Raw genomic sequence first — 10,425 nt, forward strand, 5'->3', positions numbered from 1 at the left:
ACAAGTACAAGTGTCAGGTGACTAACTCCATCTTGCTTCTTTTTTTTTTTTTTTTTTTGCAAGGAGAATGTGGATGTCAAAACTGTGTTGTGTGCTTGCAGTGCTCGTGTCACGCTTCTCTTAAAAAAAAATGCACCCCTCAGGAGAACAAAAAGGCTGTTTTTGGTTCCTTCGGCTTGCCGTGAGAAACTGCTCTGAGCACTTGTATTTATACAAAAAAAAAAAAAGGAAAAGCTTGACATGTCACAGCGAAAGATATACAAAACCCCGGTTTCATGTTGTTTATCTTCCAAATATGACAAACGCAGTATGCATTCACAGCCGGTTATAGTGACAGCTAGAACCAGGCGCTAATGTCTGCTGAGATGTGGAGGATTTTTCTTCTTGGAATTTTTTTTAGCCATTTACCACCTAAACTGTTTGCAGGGACCACAAACACAGCCATTAATATCACCCACACACTCCCAAACGATAGTGGCTGTTATCCCTCTATGAGCTGTGGCTCTCATATTTTTTCCACCATCGATCATAGCCGCGCGCCGCACGCACTAGAAAGCAGCCGGTGGGGAGATGCAGCATTTGCAATCAAATGGAGAGCAGCAGTGTGAAATCTCAGGAAGAAGCAGCTTCCCCACCACCACCTCCCAATGCCTTTGGGCAGGGGATCAGACGATGAGGAAGCCTGCCTCAGACACTCAACACCTCCCACTGGCACCCTGATGCAAGCAGCATGCAAACCCACCCTTCACATGTGTCAGTCAGCCAGGGGGGTGGGAATGAGGTGGTGGGGTTAAACTGTGCGAATACCCCTACCCCTGTGACTACGATGCGGAGTGCATGTTATGCCACTGCATCCGAGGTGCGTTTGGGAGTTTTACGAAGGTCCATACTGAGTTGGTGACGTGGTGGCTGACTTTTTTTTTTTTTTTTTTTTTTTTTTGTGATGCATGATCTCACATTGCACACGAGACACATAGAGCATAAATGGAGAATATTTCAGGTACATTTGCTTCTAATGCTGAGGACAGGACATTATTTTTGGTGCACGCAAATTGGAAGAAATACAACTCCTCGTTAAAGACAAATCAGCCAGCCAATTCCACTTGCAAAACAGAGCTGCAATTATTTCCCATCATCATTTCTCTTAAATGCGCCTTCCATTAAATAATTCAGGAAGCCACTCGCTAGCCACAACATTAGGTACATGCACGATCTAATGAGATTCATGACAAAGTCTGGATCAAAATCACAGTCCCGCTGTGGAGAAGTAAATTTCAACTAGTTGTTCAGAGATGCCAACCGGCTTTCTGACTTCTCTCAATGTGCCTTTTTTTGTTGTGACATTTTTCATTCGAAGGCAGAAAGAAAAATATAAACCAAGAATGTGCCGAGCCCTGTTCGATTCGAGAAATGGAGTCAAATGTCACTAGTGGTTAAATTGAATAGGTTGAAAAGAGTCATGTAACAGCACCCGAAGAGTAAAACCGCTCTGACGAACCAAAGCAAATACCGTGCCTTGCACAAGCAATAATATATTGATAAAAAATACAAAGTGCTATTTGTTGCATGGAAACTATTCTGACTAGCACAATTTATTCAAAAAGTAACTTCCGTAAAAGTAACTGGGTAAATGCAGCTCGTTTACAACCCAATCAGCAAAATAACATCCATCAATCCATTTTCTAATCCGCTTCCCCGGCTGTCTTCGGGCAGTAGGCGGGGGACACCCTGAACAGGTTGTCAGCCAATCGCAGAGCACACATAGGACACACAAACAACCATTCACAGTCACAATCACACATAGGGACAACTTAGTTGTGTGCCGTTTACCTGCCATGCATGTTTTTTAGAATGTGGGAGGAAAACGAAGTACCCGGAGAAAACCCGAGCAGGCACAGGGAGAACATGCAAACTCCACACAGGGAGGCCGGAACCAGAATCGTACCCTGCACCTCTCTGCACTGTGCGGATGATGTGCTAACCAGTCGCTCACCGTGCCGGCAAAATAACATGCTGCAGGAAATTAACATTTCATTTGTCATTGTCTTCATAAGAGTGAATAATGAACATCAATTAACAGTTAATGTGTATAAATACGTCTGATTAATTTGGTTGTTGTTTCCATTGGTTTTTAAATGAGCGGTCGACATATTAGCACAATTTAGTGAAGTTATACATTGCTACAAATTAAAGTCACCCATCTATTTTATGTACAGTTCATTGAGAAATGTGTTTGTTGAGGTCACTCAGTTTTATTTCGTCAAGCGTTTCCACAAAATAAAATCGTCCGTATCCACTTTCTTTTTCAAAGAAAACTATACTTGTGTACTGCATCCAAATGATTTTGAGTACACAACATTTTTTTTTTCAGTGTACTTCATTTTTCATGAAGGGTCACCTGGTGGGAAAAGGTTGCTGTCACAGCTGACATAATATGAAACGTGGGGCACATCCTTGACATTTTTCATAAAAGCTTGTTAGTTGTTATTATTTAGTTAAAAGGAACTTTTTTTTTGGGGGGGGGGGGTAGCCTATCCTTCATGATTCACGATGAAGTTCATCCTAGCTTGAGCTTGGCCTTCTATGCTCCCTTTTCACCCCATCCTAGTTGATGCTCACCTTTACGATCACCGGCTCAGGAGTTCGCTTTGGAGCGACAAGCAGATCGTGCTCTTTTGTTTATTTCATCTTCAGTCAACCATCAATAATAAATTATTCATTTCTTTCACTGTGTTAAAGAGAAGGGGGGGAAAAAGTCCTTACAAGCATACGCATTAGTGTTATTGCATGTTGACAACCGCTGGAAGCTGACGTGCATGGGCTTGAAACGATACGCATGCTCATGACAGCAACAACTCTGACAGGGCAGGCTGCAGTACCCGCATTTAGACCTCTAGCTTGTTTAATTATCGACACTATTTCACAAATAAAACCGTGCGAAAATTGAGATGAAGCACCAAAAAAAAAGCGATGGCACTTGGAGTGTGAAAATAGCTGCTCTTTGAACATTGATGTTGTCTCCTGGTACAAGCGCAATATGCGCTTTGACATTGCGAGAAGAATATGTCAGACTTTGGCAGGCTGTGAGCTGTCGTTGCTTATTTTATGGCCGTTGATGTTGTTGATGAGCACTCAGTGGTCCTTGGCATCAGCGTGCATTTCATGCTTTCTTTTGGTTTCATTAAACATGTCCACTGCCTTCAAAACTGAAGTCAATTAGTCAAACTGTTTATCAATCACAAAGTTTTCACCCTCTTTGCCCGTCCTTGAGTGGATAAAATATAAATGTGTTTACACCTACAGTAGGAAAGGAAAATATATTCTTAATTGCAACATGGGTGAAACGAAAACCGTGGGTTTCAGTCAAGATGCGTAAATGATTTTTGGTCTTGCGGCTATGCGGAATTTGACGCGAGGCGGCTTGGTACGGAGTAAACCTCCTGGAAGCTGTGGAGAGGTTTTAATCAAGTGTGAAATCCTTTTGGAGTCTTTGCCTACCCAAGTGTGCACACGCTCAGACGCTCAACAATTCACTCAACTCTCCTCCCTTGAACATATTTTGTAGCATGGGGTCCATTTCACCAAAGTGATGCATGCAGACAATATTCTCGGACGAGATGAGAAATAAACTCCTGTCACCGTGTACGAGATATATCCGCACGCAGACACAGTCTCCTATTTTCTCGGCTGTTGTTGACGATTTTAAATGTATGCATTTTCTGTTTCTACATTTGGATTGAATGAGTTTCCAAAGTATCATTTTATTGACTAGAAATGTTGGTTAATGATATCATTAAGCGAGAATATAAAAAAAATAAATAAACCTTGATTACTTGTGAATCAAATGCCTTGAGACACCATAAAACCAGCAATTAGGATTAAGGGAACAATGAGATTCAGAGCAACAAAAGGTAAAGCAACAAACAGCCTTTGGACAGCAATTGCCATTGTGACACACAATTGGCAATCCAGTACGGATTATTTTGCACTTGCATGTACGTGGGATCCTTTTACCTTCAAATAACAATTTCAAAAGCAAAGTAGTACACCGGCTTGTGATATAAGCGAATAAGATATCCTTTATTTGTCCCACACTGGGGAAATTTACAAATGACATCGCTGTCATCGCCATGACAACCGTGTTTCACCTAGAGCTGCGGTCTGTAATAGCGGTGTCCCGGCCGGGACACCTCGTATTGGAAACGGCATCACGGCTAACATTCCTGTTCAGAAAACGGTGCTGAGCTCGAAGCAAATTTTGCCGCACATTTACATTGTCCATATTTCTTCCAAAACAGAATGTGAATGACACAGGTAACTTCCACCCGCGTTTAGCATGCGCATTCGTCGGCTTTGCTTTAACATTTCATTTCCATTCTCTGCAGCTTGAAGTCAGTTAGATGCCGGGTAGTCAGTCAACAGATGTTTCCAACCAAGAGATTTATTTATTAAAGAATGGGAAACAAATAATAATCATAAATGTTATGCAACATGCCGGTTTTTGCCCTCTGCGGAGAGCTTGTTACTTAAGCCAGAGAACAATTTCACCTAAAATAGGCATTATTATTTTGGGGGTTGTTTAGAAGCAAATATCACATTTGTCAAATTTCCCCAAGGTCCAACAAAAAGAAATCTCCGGCAGTTATATCGACGAGAAATATTTTAAATTGATTTTCACAGATGTACTTTAAATGAGTTCTCCAGATGTAAAGCTGAACGCGGGTTTAAAAATCCTTATTACATAAAACGCTCAAAATCTTCTCAAAGACTAGGACAACACGAGCTATTATGAATGATTTAAACCCTCGTAGGCTAGATTCCAGCCACGGAGGTTTGACATTTTGGGGGAGATAATTATAACGCTGCTGGTCAAGAATACAATACTGATGGTGAATCTCTGTTAAGATGGCATTTGCTCTTTGGGCTGCCTCAACTGCCTGTGCTACTCCATCTCTTGCGGTTGCATCAGTCGCGTGCAGCAGCATCATTCTTACCGCCGAACCACCAAGCGCTACGCCTTCCCCACAAATACATCCGCTCAAACGCTCACTGGCCTGTTTCTGCAAGAACAGACAAGGCACCCGTGATGCGCATTGCTCTTTTTATTTTATGTGCAACGTGGACATGACATCACGCTAATGTATTTATCAAAGCGATCAGAACCTTACGCACGGCTCGTGTCAGAGTGATGTTGTCTGTTCTGCGCTCTACAGACATTGATTGCGTGTCCTTGTCACACGATGAAGGGATAACAAAGACAAATTCCAAACGCTTTCCTTTTAACCACCGCCAAAAGTGTCATCCGTCAACAGGTAGGCCGCGTGACAAGTCAGCTGCCTGCTGCACTCGACGACGGGACTATTTCGCCTACTTACCGTCATTTTGCATCATAAGCGGGCATTTGAAATCAATAAGCAAAAGTTTGCAGCATACTATATATTGGTTCATATTAGGATCTTTTTTCATCAAGTTAAATTCTCCACCAATGGTTTGATTGTTTTTTTTTAATGTATTTATTTTTTTTCTTGTTGGATATTCGAGTAGAGTTTACGAGAGGTTATCTTCATCAATACGGTATTTTTATAAGTCACTGTTTAGTTGATGTATGTGGCTATTAGTTGATTGGTTAGTCACTTCTGTGCTCGATTTTGGATTAACGACGTAATAAAGCTATTGACAGACACTAGTTATTTTGTCAGTTATTTTGAGTTATTTGAGAGCTTTTTACACGTGCAAATGAGATCACTGGTTCATGGTCTCATTTAAATTAATTCGGAAAAGTTAAATTGCTATGTCGAGAATTTGTGCTCTGTGAATCAATAATTCTTGTGCTGGCTTGTCTTTCTTTTGTTTATGTATTTTTCCAAATGCTGATACATTTTCGGGGGGATACGTTTTATATATATATATATATATATATATATATATATATATATATATATATATATACAGTATATATATATTTTTGGAATCAGAATGCAAATTGCATGCAGTTGAAATCATTATGTTGTTATTGAAGCTGTTAATGGTCCGGTGATGTAGTATTTCAAGCACGCCGGACTAACTGCTGCTGGATACTTCTAAATGACACAGAGACACCGCACGTCATCTCCTGAATGTATCACATCAACTAGTGGACTACGCACAGTAGTGCTCATTACACGGCCATAGCAACAGCTACATAGCAACTGCTGCTCACTGCATAGCAACAGCTGCAAATACCTCAAAAGAGGGGAGTGAGCGGGGGGCGGGAGCAGGGGGGGGGGGGGTTCTTTGTGTTCCGTTGACACCATTTCTGATCGGCGACGAGTTTTAAGGATGTTTATCAATGTTTGTGTTTGATTAATGTGACATTTCAAAAAAACTAACAATGTCTTGTTCTCTCCTCTGCCTACAGACATTCGCTCACTGCCTGATGTGGCAATGACCGGAAACTGTACAACCGAGTGCAGTGAATTGGGCCACTCAGATGCGTGTTGGATGCCCGGGCATCCCTCTCCTGTACGCAGGACGAGGAACCCCCCGAAACTCTCCACCTTTGTGCCTTACCAGGAAAGAGGGAGTCTGGGACGCCTGGCAAATGGCAGCGCCATTCTGGGTGGCGAAGAGCACCGGTCACGCCTTCCACCCTCTCGCAGTGCCTATACTAGCAACGATGCCAGTCAGGACTGCCCCTTGGAGGAGATGCCGCTCAGTGTAACCTCCGACTTCCCGCCCACCTCGCCGCCTGCCCACACTCCTAAAAGAGAAATCTATCTGTGAATACCCTCCCGCTAAATCAGTGCAGAAATAAAGAAAAGATCAACCAGTGGCAGTGCAACAAGTAAGGCTGCCCACCTAACCGATGCCAATGCCCAGTTGAAATTAACAGTCGACAGTCATGCATTCAATTAACGGCGTGATCACTTGCCATCTCCACCTTCTATTAATTTATTCGCATATTTAAGGCAAATTCCCCAGTTAATTGATACACCGCATCGTTTATTTATTCGTAAGGACATGGATCAAAATGAGCTTGGTGATTAATGACTACTTTAGTAGTAACTGCTAGCTTAATTGTTGTAGTTAGCCAAGTCCGACGCTGTCAAGTGATCTTTCGAATTTGAAACTTGTGATCAGTGCTCTTGTGCCATTGTTAGATCATTTTGATAGACGGCCAAGAAGGCCCTATCAAGTGGCATTATGCTTTTAACTAACAATCAAATGAAATGTTCTCTTGTTGTACAGTGCTGTAAATACATTTTGAATGGTGTGCTCTACATATATTTTTGTCTGGCAGAAGCTGATAAAAACAAAAAAACAAAAAACAAACTAGTCATAATTTGGCTCCGAATTAAGTCATCGTTGAGGTTTTCTTTGATGCTGCCGCTGCTGCTGTTTAAACCTTGATGGAAAACATCTCCGGGAGAGAAGCTCAATATTGTGGAAAGCATTTATCCGCGCCATATAATCACAAACACCTTCAACCCCTAATCATAGCAAAATGGCCTTTACCTCTGCTCCCTGCTGAGTTTCACCATGGGTGGAGAAAGCTCTGAAGCAACATTTGAACAGACATTATGTTCCATTGACTCTCAGCACTGTGACTTATAGTTTATCATCAAAACGGTTGACTTGGCCAGAGTCCCCTGGAGTCACAATGACCAAATTGGGATTTTTTTATTTATTATTTATTGCCTCAAATCCTTGCGACTCAATCAAAATATACCAGTGTGTCTTTCCCACCCCCACCCCCTTCTCATTTTTAAGCTCTTCGATATCCAGACAATCGACTTGCTCGGGCTTTCCATTCACGACCTATGAGGACGCTGCGAGAATTCATGAATATATTAGTTATTGTCCGGAAAAAAAAAAAAAAGAACTCTTGGATCTTAAGTGTTTGATTGGAGTTCATGTTGCACTTAATGTAGTCCTCTTCATTCTGAGCACATTCTTTTTTTTCTTTCAAAGTATTCTATGATTCGTCTGGCTGTTTTCAGGGGTATGTGCAGGGCCCTGTGTATTCACTTATTTGAGAAAGATGCATGGCCCTTGAAGAACATCATTCAAGTAAATGGCCATTAACATAACGTAAACAGACTTGTATTCAAAACCAGCGTGCTCAATACATCTGTGATTTTTTTTTTCCCCTATGGAGACAGAAATGTCGGGATTTGTTCCTCCTAATGGAGATTTTCCAAGTCAACCTGAAGGATATGCTTGAAGGACACTTTGTATTAGTCAGTAATTGGAAGCTGGTAACGACTACATTAGCCTTTCTCGCAACACGCTACAGCGCCAGCGTCTTTGATTCAAACATTGATTTGATGAGACTTGTAGATACCTTTCACCTGCGCGACAAAATTTCCACGGTCAGATTGTCACTAAATAAGAAAGAAAGATGCCCGGATAGATGCATCCTAATTAGGGTGAGTAATGAGTCCTCAGCTGCGCCGTGTGTACGTGAGGCACCTCCCCAGGACAAGGCACCCACCAAATAATGCACATCTACCCGCAGCACTATAATCAGTGAAAAGGATCAGCACTTACCTCATCACGCCGCTATTGAAAACTGCATTTAGAGTAATTGGACTGAATACATATGGAAATTACTGGACATGGCCATGATTAAATAATGTGGGCGATTATCCTGCCTTGAGGGGGAGAGAGAGAGAGAGAGCGCATTATGCCATTTTCAAAGCCATTTAGTGACTGAAATAAAATTCAAACAACAGCCATGATGCACTGTGATTAAACCCCCGCGAGTACCCCTCGGATAGCCGCTTCATGGCCCGGAAACAGCGGGTGTGATCACTGACCTGGAATTAATGACAAACTGAAAGACGGCAAGGAGTGATAAAGCCAATGCCACATCGCCTCAGTCACAACTTTTATCTGTTTGTGTCTTCCTGACTCATTTATTTAGGACCCGCAACTGCTTTGCATCCTTCTTCCACCAACACCAACCCCCTACTCGGCCCCCCAAGATTAATTCTAACCTGAATCCTGCCGAAGTACACGCTTATAACCGGCACATATCTGAAATATTTCTCCTCCTTGATCATCAAATTGGGGCAGGGATGGTCAGGCGTTCCTCTGAATGGAATAACAGGAGGCTGATTTACTACCATACAGCAAAATAACCGTTCTGGGTTTATTCTCTCTTGACGACCCATAAACTGACGCCAACACAATGGAACCAAATTGACCTGCACGACACCCTTTGATGTGAAGTCTTACTGAACGACCCCCCCTCTGAAATAGAAAGAGGATGACCCCGATCGAAAGGGAAAGGACGTCACATAGCACCGAAATACACCTAAAACATGTTGAATATTGTTTCATTTGTACTTTGCATTGATTTAATGTTGAATTCACTTGAGTAATACTTTGCCTCTCTGTAGTCCGTATTGTAAAGTGATCATTTCTGTGGACAGCTGGACAAATTACTGTGCTGAAATTGGCAAGCGGTTTTGTTTCTGTGTCAGTCAAAAGACTCTTAGCGAAGCGGTTTGTGTGAAGAAAAAAAAAAAATAAATAAAAAAATAAATATCTGTTGATGGTGTTAGTGTACATAGATCTCCACAACCCCTTCGTCTGCCGTCAAAGCAGGCTGAGATTTTCGCATGAATTCCAAAGATAATTGGTTGAAACCGTTTACTGTTTCTTTTCTTTCGGTTTCTGAAATGACAGTGCTGGTTTATATTCAAAACAGGCCCTATCCTCCTCAAATAGAAATTCAACTGCACATATATATATTTTTTCTCTTTTTCACAGTCCATGGAAAACAAAGACAATTGCCTTGAGAATGTCTTTGCAAGAGAGATACTAGTTGTTATCCTAATCATTGGTATATTTATATAGGACAAAAATGCTTGTGATGTTTTTGTACAGTTTTATGTACATACAAGTGATGCTTTCTAAAAGTTCTGAGAAAAGCCGATGGCACATAAAAATTGTAACCCGTTTTTCTTGAGCTGTGCACATCTTTGCCTTGGTTGGATTGACCTTTGCTGAGTCGGTGTGAATGTGGCCGTTCTATGCCTGCACTGTAGTCATTCACTGGCTCCCACCTCCTGAAGACTTAAATCGAGTTATGTTTATTGTGAACAGTGGATCGTCTTATCTTACCGGTTTGTTCAACTCCTGTGTTCCAATTTGTTCCGTTTTAGTATGTTGACAACTTCTCTTGTAATACTGTCCTCATGAACTTTGTAATAAAATTACTTCAGGGAAAAAAAAATAAAAAAACGTCTGTGGTTTGTCTTGTCGTATAACCACTGTCTCGCCAAAGCTATGGTCTGGAGAAAGAGAACAATTACGCTAGCGGAGTGGTACGTATAGCTGACTCTTGTACCGCCGGTAAGAATTGATTCTTACTCAATGCCCTGTTTGCAACAACAAGGAGAGTGACAGGAGATATGGTGTAATTTGCACTTTCGCCCA

The 10,425-nt window shown here is 41.7% G+C and overlaps 1 protein-coding gene across 1 annotated transcript in view; it reads left to right on the top strand.

Annotated features, from left to right (window-relative positions):
* Positions 1–10,224, top strand: part of pcdh1a (protocadherin 1a) — a 66,433-nt gene extending 56,209 nt beyond the window's left edge. Inside the window, exon 4 of the mRNA XM_086131919.1 lies at positions 6,398–10,224. Coding sequence (XP_085988045.1) covers positions 6,398–6,762 — 365 coding nt within the window. The 3' untranslated portion in view covers positions 6,763–10,224. The remainder of the gene's footprint in view (positions 1–6,397) is intronic.
* Positions 10,225–10,425: the final 201 nt, after the last annotated feature.

The sequence above is a fragment of the Hippocampus guttulatus genome, chromosome 15 (assembly GCF_054856545.1).
Source record: "Hippocampus guttulatus isolate MCC_2025c chromosome 15, RoL_Hgut_1.0, whole genome shotgun sequence".
NCBI classification, from domain to species: Eukaryota; Metazoa; Chordata; class Actinopteri; order Syngnathiformes; family Syngnathidae; genus Hippocampus; species Hippocampus guttulatus.